The sequence below is a fragment of the Typopeltis vanoorti genome, chromosome 4 (assembly GCF_054136105.1).
Source record: "Typopeltis vanoorti isolate ZY-2024b chromosome 4, IOZ_Tvanoo_1.0, whole genome shotgun sequence".
In the NCBI taxonomy this organism is placed as follows: domain Eukaryota; kingdom Metazoa; phylum Arthropoda; class Arachnida; order Uropygi; family Thelyphonidae; genus Typopeltis; species Typopeltis vanoorti.
Window position 1 is genome coordinate 20,636,936 of NC_143552.1, and position 17,423 is coordinate 20,654,358.

A 17,423-nucleotide genomic window follows, 5' to 3' on the forward strand; every position below is an offset into this window, starting at 1 on the left:
GAAGACAGTTGAAGAAGTAATTGTATTTGAAGAAGTACAGTAAATGCTGTATTTTTACTAACTACACAGATCTTATCTAATAAACAGTAGAACGGTTTGACAAGCACGCCCCATCTCGTAATGGCATTATTCGCCCGTTGAAAGAAGTCCCTGATCAGTATATGGAAATCTTGTTTTAAATAAAGAATCAATGGGAAACATTTTGAAAGGGAGTGGGAAGCTGTCCAGTTTTTCATTTTATTGAACACACACTTCGACAATTACATTATCTTTTGTCAGTTATTTATGGCATGACAAGGCTCTTGTAAATTGAAGAATTCATCTTTCAGTTTCTAGGAAAAGAATTCTCGGTGAAAATTTACGGAGTAAGCGAAGAAAAGACAGCTTTAACTTATCTTTAAAGTGCCGGAGTCTCGTATCTCATTGCGTTCGCCGCTTTCTCGAGTCGATTGTTTAGAACTCAAGGTCGGAGGTTCATACTGAAGGGGTGAAATGGGCATTTCTTAAGCGCTGTGTAAATTGCAGTCAAGTGTTCCTCAATGGAAGATTTTTGGGCGCAGGAAAAGGGGAAAAAAACTTTAAAAACAGGGTTGGGATGTGAAGAAAAGTGTTTTTTTGTAAATGAAGTTGCAGATTTTTTATTATTATTTTTTCACGAAATTCAAATTACTAAAATATGAAGATGATTATTGTTTGGCTATTAAACTAAAAAAAATAAATATTTTTTTCTTAATTTTGTTTGGTAACATTGAAGCGTGGTTCGGCCTCAAGTTCTGTCATACCTGTTCTATACCTATTGAGAGTTTAAATGTTTAAAAAAAAGCAGAGAACTGCGCAGTCGCAGAAAGACAATACTTAAAAAAAAGTTTTCTGTGATTATTCGGAATCATTACAGAAATAGAACACACCCTAATTAAAACTGCGCGAGGATTGAGTTGGTTACGTGAAATAGATGTTAAAGCTTATTATTAGTCGCCCAACCACGCCCGTTTCACTTAGCGTGCATTAATAGAAGCTAAATGACATAACGCTGGATGACAGCCTTCGTCTCCGCAATTCCCGGGCACTGTTCATCGCAACATAGCTGTCGAAGAGAGGTGTTGATGATATGCTGCACTCGTATCGGGCCGTGTAAGTCGTTCTTATTGTGGCAAACCGCACAAGATAATGTTGTACGAAATAATTTTGTAAAGAGTGCACGCTAAAAATGCTTAGTTTTTGAAATTACACGTATCAGATATACCGTGTCTGGAATTACGTTGACTTCCGTGCGACCTACCAGCTGTCATTTGGCACACGCGATCTCTTGTCACGCTATTGTGGGTGCGTCACGTAATAACCAGCGTCCTTGTGTTTAGTGGAGTGTGCAAAAGCTTTCTAAACAATATGTAGTTGTGGCTTTAAATATTAACTACTGCAGTTGCGTGTAGGCCAAAGATAGCTTGAAGCGTGCTGGCGGATGTGTGACTTATGAATGCAGTTGTGAAATTGTTACATTCTCCCCCTTCTGAATACGTGGATAATGGCTGGCACGCTCACATTTCAATGATAATATTTTCTTTACACCCCAATTGATATCTCTTTCATGGTTTTATTTGAAATCTCTTTAATTTTCTCTTATTGGGTTTACACTGACGAATAATAATTCAGTGTTCATGATAGTTTGATGCGGTATAAAAGTAAACGAGAGGAAGATCATAAAAATTGTGGAGAGACAAGCATTGCAAAGATAATAGCTATGCGTATACAAAAATCATTTGGCATCGCTAATTGGATGATTTTATTTATTCCTTCTTTTTCAACCTCCGCTCACTTATAGCTTAGTCTCCATTGTGTAGAAGTTCTTATTTTCGTTAAGGGAGCTTATGATGGAGTTGAGCGCCAAATCATTTTGAGACAAGATACGTAACCAACCATTTCTCAGTTGTCAGGAAGCAGCCATAATCACTGGACACGTATCGCCTGTTTCTGTCTGTAGTACGAAACCGTAATCCATCCTTATGTGTTCTCGCGACATTCGATGTATCCCGTTACAGGTTGCGAGGTGTATCTCCTTACACATCTATCAGGATTAGAGCCCGCTTTATTGTGTGATACGTAATCCCCATTCATCTTTCCACCAACAACGGCACAGTGCTTTATGGCCACAGTTAGTAGCTCTGTTCATAATCTCTTGTCGTCATCTCGTCTAAGCACACATCAGTGTCTTATGGGTGCAGTCAGACATCGTCTCTAATATTACTCCGGCATGAGAAATAGAGCCAAAATTGCGAATGTTCCAGAAGGTTCAGTATATAAGATAGGCAGGTAAAAGTATCTTAATCACTACAAACTGTTCACTTCTCTGGTAACTTCATAACAAATAATCACTTCTTTTTTCTCTCTCTCAAATTATTTTAGATTACGAAAGGGCAACAAAAACAATTTGTAGAAATTTAAAATTATCTGATCAAGAAACTTTGCTACCTCTTGTTTTGTTCTCAATTCGGTAAATTATTTTTCTGTTTACTTCGCTAATTCTTTTGTCAGTTATATTTTTCTTAGAAATCTTCTTCATACTTCACTTGACACCACCCTCCATCTACGCTCTTCTTGAAATGACGTTTATAAACTACGCAGTAATTGGATGCTTCAGTTCGCGTTTGTTTGCAAATGAGTGGGTTTCCATTCCTTCTGGAGCAGCGCGATTGACTCAAACACCCTTTTTGTTGTCTAGGAAGGAAAGTTGACGTAACAGAACTTGCAGAGTTCAAAATAATAATGACGTACTTACTTAATATCATTTTCATGAAGACGGAGGATTGCGAGTTTTAATTTTTTTTCCCCTTTTCTTTTCTGTTCTTAACATCCTGCGGGACCAGAACAGCCACTTGTTTCGTTTTAAAGCATCTTTTAAATTTGCTAGCTTGTTTGATATTTATTCGTGCTTTTATTGGTCATTTGCATAATTCTTCTCAGTAACACCTCCTATATTAGCACCGTTGCAAAATGAAAAGACGGATTCGAATCTTATTTAGAAGGCGAGGACCTCCCCCCCCCCTGCAAAATAGATAAACCAAACATATTCGTTGAACAGTCATATGATATCATACTTGCCCCGGAGTTTGTTTCGTCTTTGAGATTGAACTCATCGCTCATCTTATAAATTCCGAAAACTGTGGTGATGTGGTGGGGAGAAGCGCATAATTGACCTAAACTTTGTTCCCCAAGATTAGCATCGTCGTTCTTTAGAGCTGGTATTAATTGTGGTATTCATGTGTATTTCGCCATTTCCTTGCATGTGCGTTTTTTGACATCTTTCGCGCCTCTCTACAGCGCATATGCCCCTCTAAGTTCTCTCCCTCCCTCCCCATTATTCCTTAACTTCGTTGAAGACTACCTCCTTGAAGCTTTAAAATTTTACTCATTCTGAAGTATCACATTTGGGGGAAGGATTTTTCATGTTTCTGACAGACTGAAAATAGAAAACGGGGAGGGCGATTGATGTGTACGCGCGTTTATATGTACTGAGTTTTAGTTAGTCGTTTTAACTATAGTTTCATCATTTGATGTAAATACTACTCGCTTCTCAGCCATTGTTTTTATTTATTTATTTTAGAATGCCATTCAGAACTATGAGAATAGGATATTCCCCGAGAGTGTACTCAGTTCAGAGCCCAAATCCGATAAAGAGAACACGAACTGCGAACGGAAGGCATACAAGGCCAACTTTAATAACAAAATCAATAGTAAAAGGAACATGGACAACAAGGTAAGTCCATCTTGTTATGTTCGTCGGCTGATCCTCTGTTTTCTTTTAGAATTCTGACCTTATCCATCAACGAACAATAAAAAAAAAAAAACGTTTTCTAAAGAAAAATGCGATAGCCGTTGTGATAACGGCACTATCAGATTTAAGAAATATGAAGACACATTTCTTGAGATTTCTAACACGTCACATACTCAACTCGTAATCCAAACTTTAATCAGTGTGAAGTTTTCATGCCTTGGGATGCTGTAATCTTGAAATCGAAGGGACCGACTTCACTTACTACAGCATGGCATTAAAATGTCGAAGCCTTTGTTTGATTATTTCTTTTCAATTAAAAATAAATGAAAAAAAGAGGGAGCTGTTGAATATTCATTTAACTCACCACTTTGCAAAGTAGCTGTTTTATGATTCTCCCCAACTGGTGCCGTGGATGGATTAGGATTAATTTTATTTTGTTAATCCGGTAGCAGTTCTGCATTCGTTAACAGAGCGAACATGAATTGGATTCGATTCCAGTTTTGGATGTAATGACGTCAAGACCGAACGAAGCAGGCGAGTCTTTGTAGATCAGTGGTAACCCGCTCGCCATTACTTGCAAACATTTAGTAGGCAAATTGTTGCCATGGAAACAAAGCCTAAAATTACATGCCTCTTCGTTAAAGAAACAGACGATGCTGATGTGTTACATCGAGAGATTTATTTTATTTTTTTCAATTAGAAATCTCTGTTTTCGTAATTTGTATTTGGAATTGTCTACTTTAATTTTACTCTTTAAAATATTTTTAACTCCCCCCCCCTTTTTTTTTTTTACACACGCATATCTTTCAGGTTAAAAGCAATTCATTATCCTCTCCGTAATTAACCCACTGTCCCACTTCGATCCTCTCCATGTTCGCTCTTCTCATTTTTCTCCTTTCCCTCATAATTGATTGCATTTGCAATTGCATTCAAATGGATTACTGCGCCAACACTGTCAGTGTGCATGTTGTACCACATGCCTTCTGTATTTTATTTTATTTTATGGGAGGAGGGACGAAGAGTTTGGGTTAAATTCTTTTAATTTATTGCATTTCATATCTAACAGCGCAACTTGATATATTTCTCATAAACGTTTTTTTTTTTATTATTCTTCTTGGCCCTGCCCCCGATCTTTCCTTCTCCTATAGTAACGTGAGCGTAATAAAAACTAAATTTTATTATATAATTGTTTCGTTGTGCGAGACGTCTTAAAATATCGTCTATTTCTCTCTCTCTTTTTTGTAATTAAAAATATCTGTAATGTAAGCTGTATTCGAACGTACAGCTTTGGAAGTAGGTATCTTACTACTTCGGTAGTGAATGCTGAGCATATGAAACATGACGTCACTTTCGTCTATTGCCCTAGAATTTTGCTTTGTTTTGTTTTGTTTTGTTTGGATTATAGGAACAGATGCATATAAGCTGCGTGATTTAATTTTCTAAGAAGTAAAAGAAGAAGCAAGGGCTGACAACCAGTTTTTCCAGCCGAAGTCGAAATGTGTATTGTTTTTGCTTGAAAGAACATCCATCCACCATACATAAAACATACACGCATGATTATCTTAATGTGATGGTTTGACCTAGTGATGTTTATAATCGTCTCTTAAAGTGGAGTGATATACAGTATAACCTACACTATCTTTTTTATTACTGGTTGGGTTTTTAAGTCATATCGTGATGCAGCTCCGAAACAATCTGCTGTTCTTAGCTTTAGCCTCCAATCACACTGCCGAGTTCAAACAAATTTGATTCCGCATATAAGAGTGTGTCCACATCTCTAACATTAAAGGCGTATTCCACGCTTCAACGGCTCCAATAAACATAGGTGTGGGAATGAAGGTTTCCAAGATACCCTTTGTAGTTGTGACACACACGAACGCTGGCAAACTGCAGAAGTTCAAAAAATTCTATATGAATGCAGAATATCAAGAAATAAGCATAAAACGTTGTTAACTGTAGGATACTCATACTCCACAGCTGATCAAAATAACTTTCTTTGCCAACTACGCAGTCATCGAGACATCTTACCGTTGACATCCTCATACGATCTAAAGTTTCGGTTGGTGTCTGGTGGCAGTGCGTGCATATTAAAAACATCATTCTTGCAGTTCATCAACATTCTCCCACTGGGTTTAGAGCATATCAATAACCTGACTGACGAATACAAATCCACAGGATTTAGGCCAGGTGATTGAGGAGGCTTTGTGATCGAACCACCTTGAATTCAGGAAGCCTTTGATTTAAAGTATCTTTAATGCGCCTCACGACTGGAGTGGTGATAAAGCTTCGGGATGAATGAACCACTTGTTGCCTTCATGCCAAAGGAGACATTGAAGATGCTTTCTACCAGTTTGCAAGTTGCGGTTACAAAGGTCCTATAAATCTGTCTCCAGAGATATCTGCGTACACAAGGAGAATTGTTGCTGATATCCACTGAATAAGTGCGTGTGTATTTTGATTGGTCCACGTGGGATTTTTGTGGTAGTTGAAAGCGCCATCTTGAGTGAACATCATCTTGTCTTCGTATGAAAAGCATACAAGTGAGAAATCATTGGTCCCGCTTAGATTGCTGCAGAAATCATTACAAAATACCACTTGATTATAGGAATTGTCTGGTAAAAGTGCTTGAAACAGTTGGAAAAGGTTTGTTTAAAGCCGATTTTCAACTGCCACTTACTCAAGACAGACTGTCAACTCCAGACACATCTTGCATGCGATTCTGGTTTACACTCAGGTGATTCACGGTCTGTTTGCTTTTAATGTTGTCTGCATTTGGATAGGAAGATAGAAAGGTAAGTATGTCGGAAAATGCGAAGTTTCCAGATGCATGTTTGATGAGAAATTTTCATTAGTTTGGAGGGGTGGAGAGGGCCTTTAAAGTTTGACAGATTTGTGAATTCGCCATGTGTATGCGAGCCTCTGCGGTTCATTTAGTTTGGACGATGTCATTAGGTTTTTAGGAAGGATCTTGGTTTGAATCGCTTCTAGAACTCGAGAATTATAACTTTTTTTTTTTTTTTAAAGTGAAAGGTGAGTTAGCCGGTCTGATACCGAAGTAAAAATATCCCATTTCCCCCAATAATCGGTTTTTCATGCATTTAATAGACAAACTAGCAGAGAACCCAGCTTGCGTTAGTTCCATCGGCTGTAGTTCCAACCAAACCTGATATGACATTATATTTACTAGTTTGTAAGAAAAACTATAACAGTTCATTAGAATTGTATTTATACGCATCTAAAAAAGAACGGGAGTCAGTTTGAAAATAACTATAATTATTTTTTAATCCTATCACGTTTCATAAATGGCCCTTTTTTACTTTTGCACGAGTGAGTCATTCTCATACTTAACATTTAGCGGAAATCTTCTCTCTCTTTCTCTGATATTTTATCTATTTCTTTGATATCTAAATGCTTTACGTTTTGCTAATAGGTTTAAGATTTTCCAGAATAGTTCAGATGTGAGCTGAATAAATTAAATTTCAAGTCCATACCACAACCCCAGTGCTTTGAAATTATTGAGCCTGTTGTTGTTGAACTTTGGGCTCATTTGAATCCTTAACTATTTGTTTTTAAAAAATAACTGCTTTAAATTGGCAGTGACTAAAAATAAGTCACCCTTCTGAATGGCAGATTTTAGGAAGTTTCCCTGAAGCGAATTGAATTCGCAACGTAGGATGGATGACCATTGCGATGAACTTTTAGAACTCTTCTTCAATATTACAAAATGACTCACTTATGTATTCTTACATAAGTGAAATTTTGTTAGAACATGCGTACGTGATAGCAAAAGATTCATAGTTTTTGGAATTGGCATGTAATAGTTAATGAACAAGTAAAATATTTACAACTAATCCATTGCAGCCTGTGTTATTAATTTAGACTTTGTTTGTCCGTGGCTTTTATATTCATCCACTAATTTGCGATAATTATTTTTTATACTCGTAAATTGGCAGATTACATCCAGGAAAAGTACTCAAAGACTTAATCTGCTCGCGGAAACATCTCATTAAGTACGTTCTCCATTTGTAGTTCTGTCACCGTTTGCTAGGTCTTGTGTTTCAATCTTAACAAATTGCCAATTATTGGTAAATTTGTTTTTAGATGTAGCTAATTCTGGGTATAAAAACGGAATGTGCTTTTGCAGAATAGAAACTCTTTTTGTTTGTCAAATATGATCCGGACCTGGGAATTCCTCAAGTTGTATTTCGCTTTGTCACAAGAAGTGAGCTATTAAAAGATAAGATGTCAGGAAATCACTTAAGTTATTTAAAATGAAGTGAACAACAGTAGAAGTTAATAGTCCAGGAAATACCTGGAGAAAAGAACAGTGTACGTAAGACGTTTGAATGTCCTTTTGTGTTTCTAGAATTTAAAGGTCAAAAAATCGCGGTGCTCGGTGAGTAGTGCGAAACTAAATACCGCACAGCTTAGCAGAACGTGAGTGGAAATAAAGATCAGTGTAATATCGATGGAAGCATTTCGTCCACATGATGCTCTTCGTGTTATTAAAGTTCATTTCCTCTTCGATGGAAAATGGCTTCGAGTCATCTTTTGATTTCGCCTTCAACCATTTGCGCAATGAGTAGTTTCTATAGCATCCCACGGGAAGTTTGTAGCATCTTTCATCTTGGTAAGTGCCCGATTTTAAAATTGTTTTGAGGCCGTAATAGCTATTTATGACTATTCATAACTTTTATTACACTTTTTACTCCCTCTCTCCTTACAAAAAATACATTTTTGTAAGATTTGACAGGCTATCTTAATTTCATCCTTTGCAGGGATAAAATTTGTGTCACAAGACGTCCTTAAATTCACATTTGTAATATTATTAAAATTATCGTCATCATCATCAAATTCCTGCCATGTACCCTCAAGGGGTGTACAGGTTATTAATATATTAATAAAATATTTATATATATTAATATATAAATAAAATATTAAAATTATTTGTACATATAATATTATTATTATGTTTACTATATACTTTATATTTAATATAAACTGTGGGTTGTATATGGGAGATGTGAATCTGCCAGATTTAGGGTGATTAGTGGTGTACCTCACGGGCCAGTCCTTGGATCGTCGTTGTTCAGTCTATACATCAGTGGTATTAGGAAGGACCTGGTAAGAGATATTCAGTTGTTCGCTGATAATTTGCAAAGATAGGCAGGGCAACAGGGATGCTACTGATATACAGCACTTGCAGAATGATTTGAATAGGTTGAAACTGTGGTAAGATGATAAATTGACTGTCAATTCAGTGTGATAGTAAGTGTAGAGTTATGCACGTTGGCGTGATGAGATTTCTAACGGCGAATTATATTGGTGGGATTATGATTGGAGAAACTGACGAGGCAGGGCTTGGAGTTAAGAGTTCAAAGGTCATATAGCGAAAAGTTGCAAATACAACTCGTAGGATAATTGCGATGTGGTTAAGAAAGGGGTGTGCGCTAGATTTTTCTCTCACGGTAAGTGAGTGGAACAGTTTGTCTGTTGAAGTGGTGAGTGCATCCAGTGTGAATGATTTGAAGAGGTGTAGGTCCTGTATGGCCTCCTTGAAAATGTCTAATAATAATATATTTTATTATAGTCAAACATTACATTAAATATTAATTGAAATTAATTAAAATTAAAAGGGTGCCTTCGGAAATGGCGATTTTTTTGTTGAAGAAACTCTATAGGTTCGATTCCAGTTGCCGACTAGAGGAACTTTTTTCTGCACCTTTCTTCAGTTAATTAGTCGTTCTCTGGCTTAGGTAGATAGGGTTTTTCTTCTCGTAAACACAGATTTTTAATTTTAAAATTCTTAATCTTAAAAAATTCAACCGTATAACTCATTATGACAGACGATACTGTTAGTGTTAGGGTTTAGCACCACGAGATAAGATAGCGGCAGTCGTCTGCCGTATCTCTCTCTCTCTCTAGAAAAGTCCTTGATAGCTGTAGCTCGCTGGTGAAGGAGGGTGACGCTACCCGCTTGTCTCCAAAAAAATTAGGACTAAAGGAGCTCTGCCTATTTCAGTCCTAATTTAAATTTCCCTTTAAGAAATTTAAACGCTTTAGAGAATTTATTGTATTATATTATACTAAGGGGGATCCTGACGCCTAGGCGCCCTCCCCCCCCGAGTTCCGGACTGGTAGGCCGGTTCTCCTTGAATTCTGATGACTCGAATTTTGAAGACTCGACACTCAGGGTAGCCTTGAGTTGCAAAACGTTTCAAATAACTTGACAAAAAATGACACAAAAACGTTACAAAAAAAGGCTTATCATTTTATATTATAGAGTAGATTATAATATATTAAAATTTATTATAATAACATGTATCCGACAGTTGTTTCAATAAGGATGACGTCATTATACCAGAATACACAATTACAAAACGCATATATTTGTGATTGTATTTAGTCATTCCTAAGAAAGTACAAAGATAACATGAAAGTAAGTGATGAGGTATGATAATGCATTTAGGATAATATTATTGCCAACTCACATTGTTCAGTATTTGATACCTTAATTAACCTCCAACTAACTAAATAAATACTCCTTCTTTCCAAAAAGAATAGGCAGAGCTCTTGTAGTCCTTACTTTCTGAAGATTAGTGGGCAGTTGGCTTCCATCCCCCAGCCGTCATTGCTAGTGAGCTCAAGCTTGATGAATCAAGACTTTCACATGCGAAATGACAGCGGAGGAATGCCACCATTTCATGGTTGGGAACGCTGACTGATATGTAACTTAAGTCTGGAATAATGTGGATGCTACAGTCTCTTTTGAGATGCGGGATTTAAAACCCAAGTTTCCAGAAGGAATAGCTTACTTTCCTATGCAAAGATCTATCAACTCGAGAAAAGGACGAGGAAGCCCTTAGAAAAAAATTCCTTTAGTAGGTGACTAGAATGCAGCCCATTAGCGGTTTTAAAACGCATGTTTAAATGCTGTGGAAGCAAACATAATTTCCACAGGGCTACACATACACCGCGAATTAAGAGAATTAAATCCTGGCTCTCACGTGCGCTGTGCATGAGGGACTGATATGGGTTGGGGAAGATAATCCCTCCACAATCAATTTTCCCATGTTCCTAGGTAGATGTTCTATTAGTGCAGGCCTATGAGATGTTTATTTTTGGTCAATCGCAGTCAGATACTGAGAAGATAAACCAACCCCATTAACTAATGGTATTCCCGTCTAATTTGACCTTATGTTTAAAGATGCATATTATCGATATTAGAGAAAACAATCTCGCAGTTGCTAATTCTCTTCCTTGTTCGGTATTCTCAAAACCATTAGCGGAGTAGCCACCGCTTTCAATCGACTTCATTTTGCTTCTTTGAGTCATTCCACCCGCGCGTGCTGATATTATGTACAAACGCACGAATATCCGTGCCTGACTGTCTAGTCACTGACAGATTTTAATGAACTAAAGCTACAGTCCTTCCGCCTCTTTTTCGTAACTTTTTTCCCCTTTATCTTTGCTGTATTTTTTTTTAAGCTTGCCGTGCAGTCTGCTGAGTTGGCCCATGTGTAATAGGAAGTGACGCGCAAGGTGGATAAGCACTACACGTCTACGCGAAAATGAAGGAGAGAATTAATTCTGCAAATGGATTAACGTCTCCTCGCGCTGTTGGCGCACACTCGGGATGAATAATGTATTCCGGGTTAATGGAGGAGTTTAGGAAGCAGGAACCCGGAAGATTAATGATGGATGGTAGCTGGGTTTTGGAGCTGACTCTGATGTTGTTTATTGTGTATTTGCTTGTTATTCATTACATTATCTCGTTAGTAATTGGATTTGCAAATTTCGGCGGATGAGAAAGAAGTGGAAAGTAAAACTTTATGGCAGCTCTTAAAATGTTTATTTGGCTCATTTTAACCTTACAGCCTTATTTTCTTTTCGTTTAAGTTTGCTTCCCAAATGAATCTGATAGACTTTGCTGCGTTTGGGTACGCAGACAAGGTCGGAAGTTAGTTCTTGCAGAAATAACGCAGACACGAAGACGTTAAAAATGTTAATGACGGGACTGGATTAGCAGGGGAACAGAAGTGGGTAGTTTGGTGTTTTCGTATAAGCGCCAAGTTTTCAAGGTAACGTCTCACTCACATTTTTCTGAAAATCATGCTTACAGTGCAATAAAGTCCGTTATACCGAGATTCGATCCACAGAATGTCCATATAACGAGTATTGTTTGTAATCAACTCCAATTCCTTCAGTAGTAAGAATGGAAACTCCAAATTCGTTGTACACGATGACTATATAGGATCGTTTAGGTAGCGCAGGATGAACAAATGCAAAGACTAAAAACGAATGAATACCCAGAAAGGAATATAATAGGGAACGTGATTACTCGAGTAATGCAGCGCTATTTCCTCTTAATGTGCAACAATTCGCGAATAGGAGATTGATGCGTCTTCTTCACTTCCATCTCTTCATCGAAAGCGCGTAAACATTGTAATTTTCTTAGACCTCTTTCCCCCTACCCCTCCCTCGTCATTCCAACTTGGCTAGTCACCATACGGTTGTATAGAATAACGGATTTTCTTTCCTTCTGTCGTCGCTGTATTATATCAGAATAGTGAGCGCGACTAATCATATTGCCAGATGTCATTTTACGCAATCTTATGAGACCACTCGTTTGGAAAAATAATCAAGTTTCGGTGAAATCCTAAAATCTAATTCTGTTGACAGAATTAGATTTTAGGAAGAACCAGTAGCAAAAATAATGAATTAAAAGTGCAACTGCTACAACGAAAAATAATTTTGGAATTTATTACGTTGGCTATGCATTAAAAACGCACTTGTAAATTTGAAACTGTCGTTACGGTATACTGGATCCATTAGACTTATTACTTTCTCATCTTCCTCTTACTTGTTCAAGTCAATGACTTGTCACGATCAGGTGTCTTGGCTTCATATGACTTAATACTGTGATGATGATGCGATTAATCGCTATCTATTGTGTCTGCGAGTTGTGTATATTCGGTTGTCTGTCTAGAGAAAAGAAAAACCCATCCCACCCTCGTATACGAGACCCTCAAACTAGTATAATTAGTGTAATTGCTACACTGTTCGTCCAGTGTCTAAGAGACACTGGACGAACGAAGACAGACGGACAATTTGTGAGTTAACCAGCCAAACTATACGTATTCTACGAGTATATTGGCTGAAACTACACATTACGACGGGAAAATAAGAACAGATATCATGCCTATTGGAGCTTCGCTCGATTGTACAAGTCCCCCCCCCCCATTGTTTTCATCAGAGAACTAGGACAGACCAAGAAAAGTCGGTTACCGGACAACTTACGATAGAATTGAAGATGACACCAACAACATAACAAGTATAAAGAAGTTGATATAATTGGGGATACGAAAAAACAAAAACAAAAAAACAGGTTGGATTCCTCTACGTAAACAAATACAAGTTGTATTCAGGTAATGATCACGGAAAGGAAGGAGTAGTTAAAGCAGTAAGATAAACTTCTTGAGTCGTAAGCATTTTTAAGTAATGTGGGCGGATTTCAAAATAGGAAATTGGATGACGACACATTTGCAGCTTACAGAAGGTTCTATTGAGGAAAAGGTGTGCATTTTGCTTCTCCTTTATATCAGGAGAATGCCCCTGATATAAAGAAAAAAGAAAGAAAAGTATTCTTATTGGCTACCTAAACAGCAGAATAGAAAATTAATCCCTTACGTAACGAAGTGTTTGGGGAAAAGTGAGAGAAAAAGGCAAAGCTAAAAATCATATCAAGCGAACGATAGATTTATTCTCAGAGTATAGACTAGTTATTAATGTTCACAAATTCATCGGGAGGGAACATAGCACTACGAGAAAAAGTCATATTGTTTATGCTATTAAAATGTTAAAAGCTTGAAGTTAAAAAAAAAAAAAAAAAAGGAAGAGCTAAGTGAATATTCGTACGTAGATCTCTCATCTCAACTTCTTGCAATTTCGAGAAAAAGTGCATGGCTCAAAGTCGTTTCTGGATGCAACCAGAATGACAGTATTTAGGTAAGAAGATGGGTAGGGAGGATGAAAAGAATGCACCAGCACAGTCAGTTTTTTTTTTTCTAAATCATCTGTAGTCACATGCCTTTTTCAGATTTGTGGGGGAGGAGGAACAGTAATTTCCGAAATGTTTTAATGTAGTAAGTACCGATGTTATCGACAACCCTGTTTACAAAATATTACATCAGGTTGGGGTTTAAACGCTATTATGGTACTCAATAATTTCTCTTATTCTAATTAGTTTTCATTTTATTATATTTCCAAATTTTGTGTCTCAAGTGAAGACTACCGAAACTTGGAATGTTAAACTATAAATCCAGTTTAGTATCTTTTTCAAATATTATTTCTTTATTAACAATATTTCAATTAGGCTATTTTGTGAAAAATTCAATCGCGGTAGTAAATTTGCAGATGATAAGAATATAAAGTATTTAATTACTCTGAAATAACCTAAACAAATCATCCAAAAATATTAAATCCCAGAGATTTTGATAATTATAGAACCAGCGCTTTAATTTCACATACAAGTAAAATTATGCGGAAAATGATCCAACAAAGGTTGCAGCCATTATGTGAACAGAGAAATACCACGAGAACAAGCAGCCTTTAGGAGAGGGAGATGAACCAGGGACCAAATAGCAAAGATGACATGGATTATGGAAAGAACAAGAGATTTTCAGAAGAAAGTATTCATCTGTCTTATTGATTATAAGAAAGCTTTTGATTGCGTGGATCACTGCAGATTGTAATGACGATCAATGGGAATACCTGAGCATGTAATTCTCTTGATAAAAGAGCTGCATGACATCCAAGAAGCTTCAGTAAAAACAGTCTTTGGAGAAACAGACAATGTTCGAGTGCAAAAAGGGATGCGGGAAGGTTGTATACTGTTGCCCTACCCTTTTAATATTTTTTTGTGAATATATCACGAGAATGGCTTATTTAGACAAAGATCCAGCTGGAATTAAGACTGGTGGTAGAAAATTAAATAATTTAAGATGTGCAGATGATACAACCCTCATAGCAGAAAGTAAGGGAGATTTGGAGCAGTCGATCCTGTTGGTTAAGACGGAAAGTAACAAACTCAGCTTAATTTAAACATCAGCAAAACAAAAGTGATGGCTTCTGGCAATTAAAATGAATTTATAATAGAGGGAGATAAAATAGAAATCGTTGATTTAGTGGGGTCCAGAATGAGAAACGATGGTAAATGCAAAGATGAAATTAAAAGAAGGATGGTCGTGAGGAAAAGAAAAAAAAGAAAAAGCGATGTTAAACCTGGCAAAAAGTATGAAAGGTAGAGGTGTGAGTAAGGCGATGAAAGTTAGAATACCCAAAGCATTGGTATATACAATAGTGATGGATGGATGCGAAAGCTGGATTATTAAGAAAAAAGACAAAGCGAATTGACTCATTTGAATTATGGGCGCGGAAGAAACTATTAGGAATGCCGTGGACTGCAAGAATGACCAATAAAAAGGTTTTAGAGAATATAAAGACAGAATACTCTTTGCAGGCGATGGGCGCTAAACAGAAGTTGATGCACTTTAGATACTATGCGAGCTGATGGATCATTGGAAAAGGCAGTTATGTTGGGGAAGATTGAGGGAAGGAGAAGAGGAAGAAGATCGCAAAAGAGCTAAATAAACAACGTAAAAGAACTTACCAACTTGAACTTACAATTGCTGAAAGAAGGAACAAGAGGGAGAGCCTTTGGTCACAGGATCACCAAGAGTCGAAAATAACTGAATGGCTCATGACAACGAGAAGCAAATACTTTATTTCAAAGAGCACTTCAAAACATGGACTCAAAATTAAGAAATTAGTACTTCAAAAGTCAGTTGCAGGAACGTCGTAGGCATAAGTCGATTGAAAAATGGGAATTATCATCAGAAATATCAACGGAAAGAAGTAGAATTGCAGAAGTATTAAATAAATTGACAGAATTGTTGTTAGCGAAACGAAGAAAACCAAACAAGTAAGATGCTTCTAAATACAAGTACGGCATGTTATATTCGTCAATAATGATCAGGAGAAGAACGAAAGAAAGGGGTAGTTATAGTATTCGGCACTAAATATGAGGATAATCATGTTGCTTAGCAAGCAATTTCAAGTAGAGTGAGTAGTTGTAGTTTGAATTAGTTAAATACTCATTGGTTTAGGAAGCTAGTTTTTCCACTGGCCCTTTGTCTAAAGTTCTTCTTATCTTCTTGTTTATTTCTTCTGTTCTTTCTTCAATAGAAATCGATAAAATAAATCTTATTTCATTGATTTCTATCTATTTTGAAACGCGTTGCCTGCATCATCCTCTGCACATTTTTTTTTTTTTTTTCTGTCTCTCTGCGTTCCCCCCAACCTTCTCCTGGATCCAAATCTTTGTAGAAGCCGCTGGGGAATTCTGCGACTTCACTTGCGGCGTTCCAGAAACATTTAACTCCTCCGTGCAGTCATGTGATTACCGTTCCCTGCTCTCTCGCTTGCCTTCTCCCCCCCCCATCCCCCACTTCTCCATCCTTAGCTGTTTCCGCCACAGGGTGCTTGGCGTTAAAGGAAACTACGGGCAGGATTGTTAATTTGTTCACTCTTGTACCTCTTGAAGAAACAAATCCTGCATCTAGCGAATCTTCTTTTTTCCCCACTCTCGTTTTTATTTTTAAAATTGCTTACAGCGGAAATAGCTAGCAAGTTTGCAGAAATTTTATTCGCTAGCGCCATCTCGTGCGTAATGAAAGAGCTAAAGATTCGCGTCATTAGGACGCATGAGCAGAAATGACAGCTTTATTATTCTCTGTCCTCTAAGATTCAGACTAATGTGTGTTCGTTGTTTGCTTTTATTTTATTTTATTATATATATATATATATATATATATATATATATTTTTTTTTTTTTGAAATAGAATTAGTAGTGCTCTGGAGGTATTGCTTATTAATTTGTGTAAACTCAGTTTCAACTGTGCCGTTATAAGCGAATGAGAGATGAAGCCCGTGTCCTTTGAGATCACAGAATTGCAACATAAATCGTATTTAATTTTTTTTTTATGTTGCTCCCACCCAAGAAAAATTATTTACAAACCTGTTTTTCTTGGATACTGTGAATGTGCAAAGGAACCCCCCCCCCCCCGATTTTTATCAATTTTGAGCCATTTTATCAAATTTAAAACATTTAAATTGAGAATTCGAAATAAAAATGTGTTTAACAACTTCTCGTAGATCTACTTGATGGTCTCCAATAAAAGATTGCAACTGCGTGAATATTATAGCAACGTTGGTAATTTTAATTTTCCTTATAAGAAATATTGACGTACCTCCCCAAAGTGGGAAGAGAGGGTTTTACGCTTAAAAAAAAATGTGAGCGTAAAACACAAGAGAACTTGAGCGCATTGTGTGCAAATAGTGAAAGGGGTCTTGTGAATGAGCTGCTCAATCAGATCCAGTTGTTGACACTAAAATATTAAATCATGTTTATCTTTACCTCAAACGATTTTTTCAAAATTACACGGGGAGAGAGATTTAATCATAAGACATACAATTTGAATGTTATTAATAAAAAAAACAAGTAACTCACATTATCTAGGACTGCTAGAGTTTTTAAATTGCAGTGCCTCGATAGCCAATCCCCGAGGATTCTATGAAAATATACGCCGTCCAT

The 17,423-nt window shown here is 36.9% G+C and overlaps 1 protein-coding gene across 1 annotated transcript in view; it reads left to right on the top strand.

Moving 5' to 3' along the window:
* The window catches only part of LOC150107152 (uncharacterized), an 868,219-nt gene that overhangs the window by 265,286 nt on the left and 585,510 nt on the right, over positions 1–17,423 (top strand). Inside the window, exon 2 of the mRNA XM_090391665.1 lies at positions 3,599–3,751. Coding sequence (XP_090247791.1) covers positions 3,599–3,751 — 153 coding nt within the window. The remainder of the gene's footprint in view (positions 1–3,598; positions 3,752–17,423) is intronic.